The sequence below is a fragment of the Pholis gunnellus genome (assembly GCF_910591455.1).
Source record: "Pholis gunnellus genome assembly, chromosome: 5".
Lineage (NCBI taxonomy): Eukaryota > Metazoa > Chordata > Actinopteri > Perciformes > Pholidae > Pholis > Pholis gunnellus.
Genome location: NC_136531.1, coordinates 6,903,061 through 6,921,966, shown reverse-complemented (window position 1 = coordinate 6,921,966; position 18,906 = coordinate 6,903,061). Strand labels below are relative to the sequence as shown.

Below are 18,906 nucleotides of genomic sequence, written 5' to 3'. Positions count from 1 at the left end.
AGACGATAATAAGGGTTTTGTTATTATGTAATGTCCCTATTTGAGCAATGTTTTTATTAGACAGCAGAGGGCATCAGAAAATCATGACGTGAACTCAAACATCGCTCCTCCTAGTTAAAGTAATGCTGCCTTCATTTGCAGTCGGAAATGATGATGACTCAAGCGAACACTACACTAACGACCCAAAACGGTGGCAAACATGACTGTTTTACCCTCTTACAGAACGTCTCGGCACAAATAATATATGTGCTTAAAACTGAGCACATTCACCGTAGCAAAACGTGTTTGTTATAAACTTACATCCCCATACTCAACACGGGAGCTATAGAGTTTACGAGGATCAGTGAAGGCAGCAAAAGCCCCGTGACAGTCTTCCGCGGGAATTTCAGTACTGGACGAATTATTTCTTTCCTATTTGGATTACAAACTTAACAACAGCGCTATAAAACATATTGTAAAGCAAACCATTCATGCCAGTGGACGTTGCTGGCACAGCCAACGCAATACAATGGTAAGCAGATGTTCACCTTTACCCGCTGTTGATGTGATGCTCTCACAGACAACCTAGCATTACCAAGCTAGCTCCAAGCTAATGCTAGCGTCAGTTAGCTGCTAAACGTAAATAACGTCTCCAAGTTGATATCTGGAGTTATACACTTACGTGCCACGTGGTCAATATTTGCCGTAATTCAGGATGTGTATCGATAATAATACAATATGTAATATCTTCCTCGCCGAGTACATTGATGTTCAGTGCTGCCTCTGGTGGCCGGAAGCTGTATTACAACAACAATGAGGTAGAAGCGCAGACGTGCAAATCTAGGAAAATCAACCCCTCATACAGTGTTTCCTGCCACGTGCACAGGTTTGTATTGCTGCGTGATATAGTGATATTAACCAGGTCTTATGTTGCTTTGAATCTGTTACAGTCAAAGAAGAAGGGACTTAGTTTGGAGGAGAAGAGAACTCGCATGATGGAGATTTTCTTTGAAACGGTGAGTTTTCCCTCTGCAGGAGACCAACTGAAGGTTGAAGTAGGAATCATATTAAAAGTAACCATTAAACCATAATGTTAGGCCTCAATGTCCCCTCTGTCTGGATTACACTGTGACAGTGGTGCTCTACAACATTGTGTCACTAAAATTAGATAAAATCAGGCATGATTAGAGACAAGTTAAATAGTTCCTTTTCGTATGATAAATAAAAAAATATATATTTTTAATTTGTTCTCCTATTCTCTTTGTAGAAAGATGTGTTTCAGCTGAAAGACATTGAGAAGATCGCCCCTAAGACAAAGGGAATAAGTGAGTAATGATCAACTGTTTTAGTCGAAACGCATCAAGACTTTTTAAATGCTCCGTTAACTTGTGTCTAGTGTTCAAGTTTGCTGCCTGTTTAAATATATATATATATATATATATATATATATATATATATATATATATCTATGGGCCTTTTTGTGTGTTTCCCCCACTGGCCTCTACTAAATATATTAAATAACTCTAAAGGTTAGTAGAGACATCTCTCTATTTTAAGAAAATAAAAACATGAATGTGGGAGTTGAGTCTGAACAGGAGCATAATGCACTACAATGTATTTTATTTCCCTCCGTGTTTTTGTTTTGTTTGCAGTTTTAGCCCATTTACCACACTGGTCTCATGACATTGAGTTTGAGTGCCTTTTATTGTTGCTTCACTTTAGTTGTTGAACATGAACTTTAATCTGAGAAGTCTGCAGCTGCACACCCTGAAGTGTCAGCCACTACTGAAAGGAGCAGTGTTTAGGATTCAGAGGCATCTAGTGGTGAGCTGGCAGATTGTATCTGAATCCCCCTCCACTCACGCTTCCCTTTCCAAGTCGGAGAACTAACGTGGCTTTCGGGTGATGTAGAAATGCTAGAGGCTCTTGCTAGTGCCAGTGTTTGGTTTGTCTATTCTGTTGAAACTCTGCGGGCTCCGTGAGGAAGACCCACATGTAGGTATGAAGGGCTCAATCCAAGCTAACAGTGCACAACAACTCTTACTAAATAATATATTCCATTTCTGCCAATAAATACCCCTAAATCCTACACACTGATCCCTTTCAGACAACTCATGCATAAGAATGTATGAAAAGAATTGCACAAAAGCACCAGTTTAAATCTTGTCTTCACCAGAGATGTGCTCATACGTTTCTTGGAAATAAGTAATTCAGCGTGAAACAAAAGCATGAAACAAGGACTACTAATCAACAAAGAGGATATGAACTAAATAACAACATTCAGGACTAATACGCATAGTTGTATTACCTCAATACGTGAACATTCATAGAAATACAAAGTATGATATGTTTAGAACTGTCGTGTGTAAAACCTTGATGAATACCAGCGATGGTCTTTTAAGTAAAATACCATCAGTTTATTTCCAAAGACCACAAAGTCGGTGTCAACACTGTTGCATTCTTGAAAGCATTGTGGTGACATGCTTGCAACATGACCGTGGCAGCCAGGGTTAGCTGTTTGCCATCTTAACTGTATTTAGTCTGTTTAAGCAGAACCAGACAAATCAACGGCAGAAATCTCTCAGTGCAGTTGAAAAGCTTTTGGTTTCAAAGCAAGCACATTCCCTCGATGTCAACGTGGAGACATTATGAGTGTTGAGGGAACATTTATAAATAAAAACGTGGATTTTTAAGACCCGCAGATGAGGGGAGGGGGGGGGGGGGGGTGAACTGAGAAGGTTTTTTAGTTTTAAAGTGGACATAACATTAATCAGGAGAACCTGGATCGTGTTGCTGTGATTAAAAGCACATGTTTTTGTCCCCCTTACTTGGGCATGATGTAGTTACTGAGTGGTGGGGGGATGGGGGGGGAACAAGAGATCTGTGTTATGGCCACATTTTTCTGTCGAAGAGGAGAACATGTGAGAAAAGGGGCCGTGGGAGTGATCTCGGCTCAATGAAATAAAGAGTCGTAATAACACACTGGCAGCCATTAGAAGGCCCAAGTTGAAAATGCACAAAAAAAAGCAATTTGATGCCCATGAAGACTGAAGACACACACACACACACACACACACACACACACACACACACACACACACACACACACACACACACACACACACACACACACACACACACACATACACACACGCACACACAGGGTTTGGTTGATCCATCCAGAGTGTTTTTCATTTTCAACCCTCGTTTCTTTGCTGCTGTTCAACATCCTCTCAAGACTCCGCTCCGCTCAGCTCTTAACGCAGCAGATGAGCTCTTTCAGTTTCACAGTGAGGCCGGCTGAGCTAAACATGTGGGAGTATCACATTTCACCGCTGACACCGTTCAAGATGGAGCTCCTGCTCTGTTACATCATCTCACGCAGCGTTCTCTCAGAGAAGCATGAAACGGCCACAGAGGCTGCAGATGTGTGGGTTCGGTCGTGTGAACATTCGAGTGCTACGCTTTGCCAGTAAAAAATGAGACCCGATGCTGACTTGTCATTTTTTTTAAACCCTAAGTAGAATGCAATATTGTATCCAACACTAGATGCATTTCACATCGCCTGAAGTCCTCCAAGCTTATAACAATCATACCTCTACTATGAATCGGTCATGCACAAATCAATAATCCACAAATGGCATCAACTGCTGGGAAGGCAGTGTAATAATAGCAACTGAAGGATTGTGGGAGTTTAATGTAGGAGGTGTGCTCTTCCTCTCTCTCTTTCTCTCTGCCGCTTTAAGCTCCCATGTCTGTGAAGGACGTGCTGCAGAGCCTGGTGGACGACAACATGGTGGACTGTGAACGAGTGGGAACGTCTAACTACTACTGGGCCTTTCCCAGCAAGGCTCTGCACGCTCGCAAGCACAAACTGGAGGCGCTGCAAACACAGGTGACACGAAGAATAAAACTCCAGCTTGCAGGTCGATGCAGATCGTGTTGCTCTGAACAGCCTGTGATGTACAGCATCTCTCTAGAGCTGACAATGGATTTTATGAAAGACTGAAAGCAGATTTTCACCAAAGGCTGCGTTTTTCTCTTTCTGTTCTGACACGTCTCACTGTAGTTTACAGTAAATGAGGTCAGCACGGATCAGAGAGGGCTTCTTGTAATAGAAAGTCAAGACAAGAATGGGAAGTGCTACTGGTTTAAATTATAGATGGATTTTTCATTTAATTTTCACATTTTGAATATTCAAAATAAACGGAGACATTCCCAAATACAAAAACAAACCAGTGATCCCTAATTCTAACTTAAAACTGAGACTCTGTCGTGTTGTGAGAGATGAGTTGACGCAGAGAGAGAGACACTGTTCTCGGTGGCAGACAGATGGTGAGAGGGTGGCGGCGACTCAGAGAGCGACGGCCACCAGATTTCTGTGACAGAAGCTAAATGATGTAGAGCAGCGATCTGATGTGTGATAATACCAAACGTATTACAATATACGGTCATAGTGGACGAGCCACAGCAGATGATCATCAGATGAACTGTAGACTCCTCAGGTAAAACATGACGGTTGACATTATATCACCCGTTAACACTGTAATGTAGATCTGTATGCTTTGTCGGTCTGTTGGCTCTATAAATGTAATTTAACGTACAAACGAATGACACGGCTTCCTTTCTTTCGGACATATTAATCATAGAGCATGCTTTAACGGTACATTTTACAGCCCTGTAACTGGCTTTTAATGTCAATAAACCGTTAACCTCTAATGAACCGGTGAGCAGTCGTGAGCAATTAAGATTTTAAGGTTGCATGAAGCCGTTATAAGCTTTAAAGGCAAGATGGCTTCTGCTCTCAATTAGTGCTAACTAATTGGTTGTTCTCAGTAACTGTTCCAACACTTTTAACTTCAAACATTGCATTATGGGAGAATACAGGAAAGCCTCCCATTTGCTACATATTGACTGATGTAAGACTTGTTTACTTTAAAGATTTCTGAAGCGAAGCAGCGGAAGGCGTCTGTGCAGAAAGCGGTGGGAAAAGCGACTGTGGGACGTCAAGATACAGTAAGAATATTTCCCACACGCGTCCACACCTTGAACATAAAGCTATAAAACATTAAATGACAAATCCATGTTGATTATACTGATAAAATGCGTAAATGATCTGTGTCTGTGTGTAGAAGGAGAGAAGCTCTCAGCTGAAGGAGCTGCAGGCTCTGAGAGAGGAGCGAACTCAGCTGGAGGCCGAGGTGGAGAAGTACAGAGAATGTGACCCCGAGGTCATCGAGGACATTAGTGAGTACAGATACAACATCAAGTCACCTGCGATCACTGACCAAAGACGCCTAGCTCTGATTGGTCTCGTGCATATCTAACGAGGTGCAATCAATTGATGCCACTGGACCTACAAGCTTGTTCTGCAACATGTGTTTTGTGTTGATAGGCTTTGACAGTTGATAGAGTCAGCTGACGGTACGCTTGTAGTTTTGGACTGTAGCTGAATGCTGAGAGTGATAGACTCATCAATGAAAAAGATGGGAGTCCGGATTCCAACATCAGGTGGCTCACAAAGGCAGATGGTGACATCTCTTATTCAGAGGAAAGAGTTGGGCAACGGCCAAGAAACAAACCTTGAATGCGTGGTTTCACACCCGAATAATGAATACAGAGTTGTGCATGAGGAGCTGGTCTAATTCAGTGAAGCCTCCCACAACCTGTCAAATATAGGAGTGATAAAAATAAGACGTCGATACAAGCCCGACATTAACGTTGTTCTTTTTAAATAAAGTATGCAGCACATTAATCATACAACACTGACGTACATGTATATGAATGGAAAGGATACCAGGAAAACCTCCCAATAACCAGTGTAACAGTGAACTTGGCCACCAATCCAAATCACATTGTCGTAGTGCTAAAGAAAAACATAAGCAGGATGTGGGAAATACCCTAAAATTCCCTCCTCACATGTTATCCTGGATGTTTAGACAGCTCTAAATAAGGTGCAAGAAAGAGATTGCTTTCGCTAAAAACATGTGACTACACACATATTATGTAGTATCATCATGTGAATGCAAAATGCTTCTCTTAGTGCATCGAAGGACTGCTCAGTCAACTCTAAAGTGTGCGTCCCAAACACAGTGGAACACAGTTCATTTGTGTCTCACAGGTCGGGACATGATCGTCGAGAGTCCTCGTTTCTCTCGTTTCTCACGGTTCAAATCAAACGGAGGAAGTTCAAACTTATCGCAAGTGGTCACCCGAGATGCATTTAAGCGCGCTGCTGTGTCGGTTTTTAAACTCAAGGCTTGAACCACAAACGGGTTACATGTTGATAGAAGGCGGTACGTGTGAACGGCGGGAGCCTTCCTGTTGACACACACGGAGACGCGGTTCTTTTTTTGGGGCTCTTTAACTCACATGTCAGTTTTAATTTGTGGTCTAAATTAACCGTGCAACCTCTGACCTCTCAGCTTCAAGGGTTTTGAAGTTTATAAAAAGACAACGGCAAGGCCACTGGCCATCACTTATTGACGCGCCTCTTCTTCAGTATGCGCACACAATGCCCCACAGCTAGGAGCGGTATCACAAAAGTCCTGTAGTTCATGTGACAGCTGACCTTTGTGTACACATGTGACTTATGAGGTGTCATAAAACAATATTACCTGCACCTCCTAATGTTACACCAGATATGCATTTAGTCTGTACACACTTCTGCTGTTATTGTCCACGTGAATATTGTTTGTCTCCTGACAATCACGGCGACATGAAGGTAATAATTCCTGTAGTCCGAGTCAGATATTTGGGCTTTGTTGAAATAAAGTTTAATTTTGTGGCTCAGGGAGGCAAAGTTAAGATAAATGTTACAGTTAATTCCAGGTAAAATAAGTCTATTAAGACTCATCTATAGTCCGCTACGCAAGTACTCCAGTATATTGAGCATTTGTCCCGGTACATCTATATTATTATGGCCAAAATCTCTCAAAGAATTTAGCCATAAAAGTTCTTAACTTTGATTTAGATGTAAATGGAAAGTGAACTACAGCTGCTGCCACATGTGTAGCGACTAAATATTCTCTACACAGTGTGGTCGATGTGTTTTTTTGTGTTTTTTAGCTCGGTGCCAAAACACCAGAGACATGACTTCATGATCACATTGTCAGACCCTCTGCTGTAACTCTGGTGCCTGTGATCAACCTCTTGCAGAGCGTAATCACTGCAACAGCTGTTGGATTCCCAAGTCCAACCCCAGGAAAATTAGGGGGGGGGGGGGGGGGGGGGGGGGGGGGGGGGGTCCACTGCTATCTGAAAAGAAAAACATTTTATTACCTTCTTCAAATATTGAAATTTAGATAAACCCTTTAAATTATAATAATAATGCATTTTAATTAAAGGTGCCACTCAAAGACACCTTACAGGCACAATGTATCAGGACATAGAAATATCAAACAGTGATGTATAATAACACGTTAACCCAATGAATCCTCATCGGTGCTAAACTCAATGTGGCCGTTGCAGACAGAACCGGTACGAGTCACGCTCGCTGCTACGAGTGATTTAAGTTGGATTCTTCAGGTTTAAAATGTTTGACAATGGCTACCGCTCCCATCGATACCAACAAGCTGGTGATGGTAAAAGGTGGGAGTTGAAAAAAAAAAAACACCTCAAAGAAATCTCCGCCACAGGCATGTATGACTCTATGTAAGATAAGATAAGATAAGATAATCCTTTATTCGTCCCGCAGTGGGGAAATTCACAGTGAGGAAGCATTTAGGATTCTTAAATGACTTGTTTACCAAAGGAAACATTGTTCGTGGTCGTCTTTGTTTGTGTACTACAGTATGTTTTGCATGATATTTGTTATGTTGTCTGCATTGATTTTATAGGATTATGTAACGGGTTCACTTTCAACATCTGGCCACGGGACACCAGATTATAAATTTTATGAGTCATCTCAGTTTACGAAGGTCCGCGATCAGAAGTTATTTAACTCCCTCCCACTTACAGCTGCTATCTATCAATGTGTGTTTTCATTGTTTGCATTCTCAATAAATGCTGAAATGACAAGAGAGTCAATGACATAACCACTGCTCATGTCCTCGAACCAGAGCGCGCTTCGTTGTTATTTTTTTTTTGCGTGACAAATCGGGGAGAAATCTGCCAAACCTGCTGTGAATTGATTTGAGGACGCAGCGGCCCAGTCGTTGTCGCAAAGCAGCCAAATGTTCCTAAAGTGATTGTTCCAGGTGCCTAGCAACTTGTTTGTTTGTGACCTGCTGTTGTTCTAGGATCACTTTAGACTTGAGAGGGATGTCAAGTCAGAGCGCGTTGTTCGGCTCTCTGTGAGGGCTCTCGACGGGCTCTTTGTCGGCTAAACTGTCCACTCGAGTTTAATAGTAAACATGTTCATCCAGTGTGGCTGTAGCTACCCAACCATCACGTCACTTCCCTCCATCAAAGGATTTTGTTTGCTGCCTCACTTACAGTCCACTCTCCCCGTTTGTTTTCTGTCCTGTGTTCAGTTTACTACACAAGAACATGTCTTCTTCTCTGAGGTCATCAGCCTGTCAGCTGGGCTTTCACATTAAGCGCTTATTTGTTTGGCCTGTTTTACATTCGCACAGCATGCAAGTCTTCTTCCATAAGCACACACACATGCTGTAGATTTGCAACACAAGATGGACGTTGACGTTCTGTTTCTCTCATCTGTAACACGACTCTTTTCAGTCTTTACACACGCACAGCGGAATTTAGTGCAACTCATTTTGCTGTTCATCCTTTGAAAGCGCTTCGTTGTCCGGTAGGAGTGTTTAAGCTTTAATCACAGGCCTGAGTTGATGCCTTAATCTAGACCTGACCGTACGTTTACCTGATCAAATGAAAGAAACCGTAACATTTTAGCTGTAGTCTTTTCCGTCCATTGGTGTAAATAATATTTCACTCTTGCAAAGTGAACACACAGACTGTATAATGCAAATGTTGATCATTCCTTTTGTTTTGCAGGAAAGTCAAATGTTGTAGCAAAAGAAGCCGTTTCCAGGTGGACAGGTGAGGCCTCTTATCTTTGTAACGCACTTTCAATAAGTCGAGCCGCAACAATTTATCAATCATTTGTTCGGCAAGTATTTTGATAACCGGTTAATCATTTAAGTCCTTTCTCATGCAAAACATTAGATGGTTTCAGCTTCTCAAATGTGAGAATTTGCTAGTTTTTATAGTAAATTGAATAATTGTAACTTTTTTTTACTGTTACCTGTTGTTTTATAGACCAAACAGTTGATTAATCAAGAAAGTATTCAGGCAGATTAAACAATGATCACTAGTGCTGCAACTAATCTGCAGATTATCTGTGTGATTTAATAATTAATCATTTTGGCTTTAAAATGTCAACGTAAAAAGAGAAAAAATGAAACCGCAACAATATGACGTTTTCAGATTCCTTCATAGATATTCAGTTTAATATTACAAGCGACAAACAAACCCATCAAATCGTCACATTTGATAAGCTGGAACATTTAACGTGTTTGCTTGCGAACGACCTCAAACAATTAGTTTTCTGTGGATGGACTAATTGATTAATGATCTTTGCAGCTCTGATCAATAGTTGCCGGCTCGTTGCCTCTGAATATTCAGTTCACTTATTCCATCGATTACTCTTTAGAGCACTCGGGCTGTAAGGGCACTCGGTGTCCAAAATGTCACCTCCCTGCAACACGTAGGCGCTCTTCTGTGTGCATTCATTGACCTGAGCGGCAACCTTAAAGACAGCTGACCTTTTGGGGATCATGGTAACCAGCCGGGCCTGTGGTGTTTTGACTCTTTAGGGTCAACCTCGCCTCTTAACTGCTCCACAAAGTCACGCTGTCAGTTTTCGTTGGCACATGTTTGCTTCACTTTCATAGAATTATCCTCATTTAAAGAAAGTATGAGTCATTTCTGCCTCTTCTATGAGTTGTACTTCCCTCGTCTAAATGTGGACACGACTTAACAAATACATGGAGCGTTTCGTAACAGCGCCTTGTACAACAGCTGTCGTAGAACAAGTACAATGTGTACTTCTTTTTACTAGAAGCTGTAATGTCGTCAGGTGTCACTTACCACCAAAAGCACAATGTCATCCGCTGTGTGTCAATCAGCTGCATTTTTAAACACACTCGTTGCTCTGGTGCATTCTCACCAAAGTCCACACAGCAACGCCTAATCTTCTGTTCATGTTGGAGGAAGTGGCTTTGTGTGATTTCATATAAAACATTAAACATGCACAGCTATAATTGCTATGTAGCTGGCGTTATTTCAGCTTCTGCAGGCCTCGAGTCACAGCCCCACTAAACGTGGCTGCAACTTCAAAAAATGAAGTTGGGCGACTTTAACCCGACGCCTCGTCGCACTGAGACACACCCACGCAGAAAGGCTCACACACAAGCACCGACGCAGTTAATCACTTGCACTTGAACTGAATTTTGTCATATCAAAGCTGGATTACAGTGATCCAACAGGACTCAAGTGAAAGGCATCACTAATAGCGTTATTCAGAGTCTATTGACTTAAGATCTTGATAAGACTTGTGCTAGCCTACAGGAAGCTGTTTGATTTATTCTTTAAACGAGTGACGCGTCCACAGCTTTCCGCTTGTCTCCTGATTCCCTGCTCACGGCAGAGAAACTCGTGTTAGATCGTAAAACAAACTGTTATCTAGGCTACTTGTAGACATTTGCCAAGACTAGGCAATTGTTCCACCTCATCTTGGTGGTTGCGGGAAGGTGCTAAAAATGCTAATTAAAAATGAATAAAGAAAGAAAATGAAACCACAATTAAGTATCAAACGGGAATCTTTCTCAACACACAACAGTTCAGTTTCTCTTTTGACAGATCTATGGCATCGAGTCTGCTCTGAGCAAGATGTTTATGCAAACTACTGGAGCACTTTGCTTTGGTATCCAATGACTGCGATCTCGTTAAGGCCTTTGACCACAATCCCCACAATTTGCTTTAAATGATCTCTTAAATGGTCACTGGTGGGAAATGTTCCGTGTTCAGAAAGCAATAATCAAAAATGACTCGGCTTTCACCAAATGAGCCACGAGACCGAGGATTTCTTCTTGGAATGAACCATCCCGGACCGACGCTTCTATCTATGATACTATCATTTATATTTTGGCTCGCTAAACAAAGATTTTCATTTCTGTTTTCAGACAATATTTTTGCCATTAAGTCATGGACGAAGAAGAAGTTCTCCTTTGACGACAGCCGCATTGATAAAGCCTTTGGGATCCCGGAGGATTTTGACTACATGGACTAAAAGCTTTTTTGTTTACCAGAGCTCATAGTCGCAGTAAGCTAAATAATAAGTGTTAAAGCTTCAGTTTGAAGCCAGTGTACCTGGTCTCAGCAGTCGTAGTTTATGTTCTGTGTGTTACAGTGAAAGCCAGGCCTTTTTATGGGCTTTGATTAACGACGGGTATCAGTAATGTGGCGGTGGCAGATGGACTTTATCAGCCGATATGTTGCTTTGGTGCAACCAGAGAAGAGCAGCACCAAGCATGAGTGGCTGTGAAGGGTGAAGGGCTTCTGTGAGGAACACAACCTAGTAAGCCTGACTTTTGGGACACCTGTTGGCATGAAAACTGAGAGCCCCACTTTGATGATGGAAGGTAATCTACACCGAACACATCTGTGGAGCCAATGGTCTAATTTAAATGGTTCAAACAGATGGTTTGGAATCAAATCCTTGGGCTCTTTTTTTTCTCTACCTTTTACCTCTAAAAAGTGCTTTTAAGCAACATCGAGTCCACTTTGTTTACAAAAAGTGAACAGGAGAATTAAATGACACAGGATACGTTCAGGATATGTTATGTGTACAAATGCTGTAAATATTTAAAGTACGTTTACGTTTTTTGCAGAACCTCTTTTATGGTGCCGCAAATAAAATGTCCCCCTTTTGAGTTGTACAAGCCGTTTTCTGCAGTTGTGTTGATTCTAAAACGTATTGAGTTTACAAATGTATTTACACCAGGCCTCCTTTCTTTTGTGCTTTCAAGTCTTTAGAAATGACCACTGAAACATGACCAAATCTGTCACAAAGGCACATTCTTTTCAGAGCTACGCACTGTGAACAAAAAAAGGAAAACTGTTGTCATGACTTGTCGAGAATGACTCTTGCACTGCTTATTTTCCTCCTTTTTTTTCGCTGTCAAACCCGCTCCCAATGCAGAGTGTCAGAGTGTTTACTCGGCAACCTAGTTGACAAAGGCCAGTGTGTCTGAGTTTGTTGATTTACATTTCAAATGTGCTCGTCTTACTCACGAGTTAAGTTTTCTTTCCAGCAGACGAATGATATGCAAACATATTGTTAGTTCCCGGTTGAGTCATGACTTATTTATGATGTTGCCTAGTGCAAGTTATATTTTTATCTGCAGGCCATCAAAGCATACTGCATGTATAGTGTTTATAATGCTACCAAATGCATAAGATCGGTTATACATCCGGATAAGGATAATCTACTTATAACATGTGCAGTGTTCTTACATGTTCCTTGTTGGAAATGTTCCAACAATGATCCAGAAAAAAAACAATTTGACAATGCCTACCTGCAGTTTTGTTAGCTGGAACTGCCCCACCCACAGGAGAGCAACCCGGGTGTATATTCATGTGTGTACCTGCCCAACCTGTCCTGACTGATTCATGTGTTTGACATGCCGAATGTTGAAGCGCTCCTCGAGGGTTGTGCATTATGTTTTACCTCACTGTCTCTCACTTTAAAGACGACTGTTAATTGAAGCTTTTTGGCTGAACGTGTCTTGGGATCAACGATGCCATCATTAGGCCAAGTAAAGACTTTCACTGAACCTAAAGTATAGGCCTAAAGGAAAGACCTATGATTATATAACACTGAACTGGTGCATACATATTGCATGCAAGGTATACTCACAACAATGCAAGAAAAAGTCCTGCATTCAAAACCCTACTTTAGTTAAAGTATTGTCAGCAAACTGTACTTAAAATATCAAAAGTGAAAGTACTGGTCCTGCAGAAAAAGGGCCCAAGTGACTGATAATGATAAGATTATAAAATAGTAGCAAAATGTACAAGTACTTGAGTTCTTCCACCACTGTGTTCACGTCTGTAGGGTGCTGTTGTTTTGGGGAAGTATTTAGATATTTGACTTAAGTAAACAGAAGTACCATGGTCTAAAAATACTCCTGTAAAGTACAGAATTATTATTAGCAGAGTGTACTTGTCAAAAGTAAACATAGTCATTATGCAGAATGGCTTCTTTCAAAGTGTAATAGTAGCATATATGTTTTTATATGTAAAAGGTAACTAAGCAGTGTTGGAAAGTATGAGATACTGTACTGATACCATAAATTCTCCTATTGGCGACTTGACATAAAAAACACAATATTCTAATATGATAGGAAGCAGTGCAATCAGCTTTTATTATACTGCATTTCTATGTTTATACTATTGCATTTTTTTATGGAGGACTTATACTACTGTAACAAGTATTTATACCCTTTATTCTAAGAAAAAGTTCAAGTAAAAAGTACAATGTTTCTTTCTGAAAGTATAAAGTAGCATATAATGGAGAGTACAAGTATGTCAAAATTGCACTTGTGGTAGTAGGTAGTAATGCATCATATAATACAGGCATATAATGTGTTTTTGAGTAACAGTAAAAGTATAAAGTACAATGAGATAAGTAAAGTAAGGACCTCACATTTGAGTAAATGTGTTCAGTAACTTTCCACCACTGTAGGGTACGTTATACATACATGAATATCTTTGCATGATGGGGCTTTGTTTTGTTTTGCCTTCAGCAACAGACACGATAGCAACATTGTTGCAAGTGTCAGTGCTGCCTGTCCGATGTGTGTGAGCGGGGAGGGAGGGACAGAGGAGGGAGGGAGCTGCTGCTGCTGCTGGGTGAGAGAAAGAAAGACCAACACAGCGAAACACAAGGCAGGCTGCAGGCTGAGAGGGCAGCATGGCGGGGCTTCAGGACTTCCACTGTCACAGGAAAACGTGGATCAACATACTACTCGGAATACTGCAATTACTGTGCGTACAGCACGGAGGGGCTCAGCTGCAAGGTTCGTCCTTTTACCTTTTTATTTTTCCCCGCTTCGGGGGTGTAACGTTAACGCGACCGGAAAAAAAAAAAATATGTCTGACTTGACAGTGGCACGAGATCATTTGTACACATTTTATGTGTTTTTTTTATGGGGGTGAACATGTTAAGAATGCATTTCTTAAATAGCGACTCGAGGCATATTTATGTTTTTACCAACATGGGAGAGGTAATGTTTTGTCAGCCTGCTAGTCCATGCTAGCTCTCACTTCCCTCTGCTGTTTGGTTAAACCAAATAATACCTCGTTCAGGGGGAGAAGTGGCGCATTACCGGGACTTTAACGGGGACACTTCCCGGTTCCAGCTACCTCTGCAGTGACGCTTATACGTTGTTGTGAGCTGGGTGAACTGTGCCGTGTGTGCTGCAGCAAGCAGAGATGTTTTCCAAGTTCGTTAGCCACTGAGCTAACCTTCCTGCTAGTGAAGCAGCTAGCGCTCAGCCTTTGTGAGCCAAGGCGAAGTCATTTCCTCACTTGTCTGTGTGGTTATCATCCATACCGCTTCAGTTTATTCATTTGTTATAACCCGTAGTAAAAACGGGAGACTGGTAGTTTGTAGTTTTCTTGCTTTAAAAAAAAATGGTGCATTTGCAAGCGGTTGTTGTTTTTTTTCCCCCCATGTTGCCCAATTTCCAACCCAACAGCTCATTGAAAATTGTATTTCTTTGCTCCCACAAAGCCCTGAGTCAGATGTCCACCAGCGTGGTCGAGGTCTGGCAAGCGGAGGATGCAGACCCATTAGTCCAACTTCAGGTAATCATAATTCATTTCTTGCTGTTTGTATGGAGGAGGATTTATGTGCCAGATATGCATGGAGCACGTGTGGGTTGGCTGCTGCATCCCCATTGTGTTTGGCTCCACTTTGCAGCCAGTTGTGCATATTACATGCGTTACATGTGAGGGAAATATCAGTGAACGTACACGACTATTGTGGTTATACTATTGTGTAAATGTTGTAGTTATCGAACTAGTGTACAAGTAAAAAAGCAGCGCGGGAGGCCACCTGCCATGTGGCTCCTCCTTATTTTCTTTTGTACATAGTGTCCATTGTGGAGTTCAGTCTGTAGTACACACTGAGCGCGTGCTAGGAACGAGGAAGTATTTTAGTACTACTTTGCAGTTCTTTCTTGCATACTACATTTTAAATTATATCCAGCTTCTTTAGCATGCATGTTATGCTTTTCATGCTTTTTGTTATGTGTTTTTTTAATTTTTATTTAGGATCAGAGTTATTTCCTAAACCTGTTCAGGTAGGCAGCTGTGAGTCATGGCGGGAGACAAACACAAACAGCAGGAGTTTCTACTGATAACCTGTCATGAGGTCACCAGCTGACTGTCATGTTACCTGAGGGGGGTGTGGCATCTTTGTAAACAAACAGCTTGATAGTTAGGTTACTTTGAAAATAAGTAAACAAATATATATAATGATGCATTTTTCACCAAAGTAGGGTTGATCAATAAGTAAAGTCTAGCGTGGTGAATGGTCGGCTAATGGTAGTCAGGTTTGCCTTCCACAAAAATACTTTTGTTATTTTCGTTGCTATGTTTCGCCCAGTTTCTGAAATACTCATTTTGCAATCTGCCCACAGCAGTAATTACCACAGACATGCCCAGACCAGAGATAACGCGAGGAGTTGATTCACCATCGAAGATCATTCTTATTTGTGGGATTGGTTAAAATGACAGTGTTAGAACATGTTTTTTGTCCCCCCACTCATTTCTACACTGCAGACAGATGGCAGAATTGTTGACATTGTTAGGTGTCATGTTTAGATAGGCAGTGGAGAATGGAGTAACTGTCTCAGTTACATGTGCTGTGTGAAATAGAGCATGACATGGATGTCTTTCATCTGCATCCCAGTGCTGCTGCTGGTCAGTTAGATAAGTAGTGTGCTGTATGTTGCTGCAGGCACACTGAAGTGGTGAGGAAGGAGACAGATACAGTGTCGTGTGCCATGATGCATTGTAAAAAAAACTCAATCCAGATAGCAAATTTGGGCAGCAGAGATCATAATTGAGCAGATGTCGTGTGTATAACTAGAGCTGGTAATTGTTGGCATCTTCACCTCAAGCCTCTTCCTTGTGTTGTTGATTTGAGGATCGTGTGTTTGTATTGGCTGCAAGTCTGAATAGGTGAACTCTAGTCCCCCAGTGATTGTTTGATTACTGTAGTTCAGGGTTTTCATCTCTTTCTTCTGCATATTCGAGCATCCTGTTTGGTATTCAGGCCCCTGTATCGGGTTTCAAATCCCTGCATTGGTTTTTAAACGTCCCTGCAACTAGAATCCAATTAATTTACAAATGGTGCTGCTTTTGAATATTCCTTGTGCTTTTTTTTTAATGGCTCACCTGCGGCAACGGCATATGTTCTGTCATTGGTGTGCTTAATCAGCTGGAAAATCAGTTTTGTCTCGTTCAATTAAGCCATCAGCGTACCGAGCTTTAACGCTGCTGGGGGCAACGCGGGATATGATGCAGGATAACACAAGCATACACCAGTTAGAACCTGTAACTTTTGCCACGTTTAGACAACAGATATGTGACGATGGATAGAATCAGTATTTTCTTTATATTGCATTATATATATGATACTGTTAATAGATCACAACTATAAATAATGTCTGTTTTCCTCTTATCCAGGAAAGTAAAGGCTGGATCAATTATGATCCCTCGTTTATCACACATTGATGAATCCTGTAGATCCTGATCTTTGATTTGTAGCATGCTCTGCACTGGCTTAATTTAACCAATGACATTTAAGAGTTAGTCGCTGCCTTTTGTACAAAACAATCTTATCTTCACTGGTCGACAAATCTGCATCATCATGAAGCCACAAGGCCCCAGGTTGTTCCTATGGAAACTGTATGTTCTGCGTGTGAAGAGACCGAAGCTTATCTCTGCAGACCATGCATGGTGGTGCACATAACCTACTGCACCGTGGGTAACAGTGTTTGCACTGTTGTATTGTACAATATCCAGTCACTTACTCGGTAATCCACGCTCAGAAAAAAGCTGTGTTCGTGTTCATTGGTTGTGGTTTTGATGCAGTACTGCTGGTGGGTGTATTTTGAAATGTTTAAAAAGGGTTTCCTCATTTTGCAGACCGGCCTCATTACGAAACTGGAGAAGATTTACATCCCATTATCGCACAAATCAGGGTTTGATCCACTTGTGGCAATGAATCAGTCAGTTGTCAATAATAGCAATAATGCTGTGCCTCACAGCACCATAACCAGCAGAAAACTATATCATTAACTAATGAACATACTATATACAGTGCATAAAAAGTACCAACGTTTTCTAGTGCTGTATCAACTTGTAGCCTGAATACCAATTACAGCAAGTTGTTTGCGTAGTCACTGATGTTCAGTCAGGAATCCTCGATGCACAGTGTGAGATCATGTACAACAAACTGGATGTTTTATTCTGAGACACTCCGCCAACACTGGCAGAAGTCTCTGCTCTCTGTCCAGCCCTTTTGAGTCCGGATGGAAATGTTGAAATGCCCGTTTTAGTTTCCCAAGACTGTTCCACTTATCTGCTTGGATTTCCTGGTTTATTTACAGTGAAATTTAGATTTGATGCAGAATAAAACCTTTTGACTTTTCCAAAAAAAATAAGATGACAGTGAAGCGTATCAGAGCAGTTGGTGGTGTTACACTCATAGTAGTCAGAAGGCAGTTTGGTGCACCAGTAGACCTGCTACCCACAGAGCCTCCTGATGTTCTCTCTAGGCCACAGAGTGAGTGCAACATATTGACTAAAGAGTATTTTTTGTTTCAGGTGGAGAAGGAACGAAGAAAAGACGTTCTTCCCCTGGAAGACGGGTAAGCATTCTTTTTTTAGTTTCTAACTCTTCTGCGGTGAAAGCATCAAACAGATTCTTTTCTGTGGAGGTTTTTCACACATTTGTAAAGCATTACACACTCATGACAGCAAGCCGAGATGAAAAGGTGTCATGGAATTTAAACCTCACTTTACTCGTTCAAATAGCGGTCAGAGAAAGCCGCGCGCGCATCAAGCAGTTTCAAAAAGAATATTTAGAGTTGTATGAAGTTAATGAAAGGTTTCCACCTGTTCACCAGTGGCACATGGGATGGGAATACGTAGAGACTTTCCACCAAGCCACATAATTACCAACAAACCCCAAACCAGCAGACAGATTGCATCATACATACATCATAGTGCAGACTACAATTATACTGTATGACACGGAATGAAAGCAGGGCTTTCATGTGAATATATTCAACAGACTACAGCTTATAGTAGAGCTCTGGTAAGTGGTTTATTGGATGTGCACAATTAAACTGTAGCTGTGGGGTGGCATGTTTCTGTATTCACACAGACAAAGGGTGAGGTGGCGTTTCAGGTTAATGGGACCGAAGGTTTCTAAAAGGGCTTTTAAAAAAGTCTTCCCCAGTATGCTGGCGACGTTGTGTTGGTGAGTGAGGGGGTGTGTGTGACGGAGAGAGTTCTGGGGGCGTGTGTTTAGAGAGGCACAGAACCAAATTCCTGACTAATTTTAGAACTCCTTGAAAGAAAAAGCAGGGTAGGTCTTTCTCTCTCCCCAGCTGTTTTTTGTTCCAGCAGAAAAAATTGTTCGGAAAATAGACGTTTGCAGCAAAATAACAAGAATTCACGGTGTTATTTAGTACACGCTTGCTCAGAGACGGAGCGACCTTTTAAGGCTTGTTTATCCATTGTTAAATGTTTTTTTTATTTTAAGGCACACGTATTCTAGCATTTGTACTTGCTTCTGCTCCTTGTTTGTCTTTCTAGAGAAGCGATGCCAGTAATGTAAAGAAAGAACCCAGCCCTTCATATACCTAAACCGGCTTCATATGTTCC

General features: G+C 41.5%; 2 protein-coding genes across 2 annotated transcripts in view; both read left to right on the top strand.

Moving 5' to 3' along the window:
* The first annotated feature begins 398 nt into the window (after positions 1-398).
* On the top strand, positions 399-11,792 carry mnd1 (meiotic nuclear divisions 1 homolog). Its single transcript, XM_079160236.1, has 8 exons — positions 399-511; positions 930-995; positions 1,247-1,304; positions 3,726-3,874; positions 4,921-4,995; positions 5,112-5,226; positions 8,935-8,979; positions 11,124-11,792. The coding sequence occupies exons 1-8, from the start codon at positions 509-511 to the stop codon at positions 11,228-11,230; spliced, it is 618 nt and encodes a 205-aa protein (XP_079016362.1). The 5' UTR covers positions 399-508; the 3' UTR covers positions 11,231-11,792.
* Positions 11,793-13,876: 2,084 nt separating this feature from the next.
* Positions 13,877-18,906, top strand: part of tmem131l (transmembrane 131 like) — a 30,489-nt gene continuing 25,459 nt past the window's right edge. Inside the window, exons 1-3 of the mRNA XM_079160428.1 lie at positions 13,877-14,021; positions 14,738-14,811; positions 17,842-17,885. Coding sequence (XP_079016554.1) covers positions 13,916-14,021; positions 14,738-14,811; positions 17,842-17,885 — 224 coding nt within the window. The 5' untranslated portion in view covers positions 13,877-13,915. The remainder of the gene's footprint in view (positions 14,022-14,737; positions 14,812-17,841; positions 17,886-18,906) is intronic.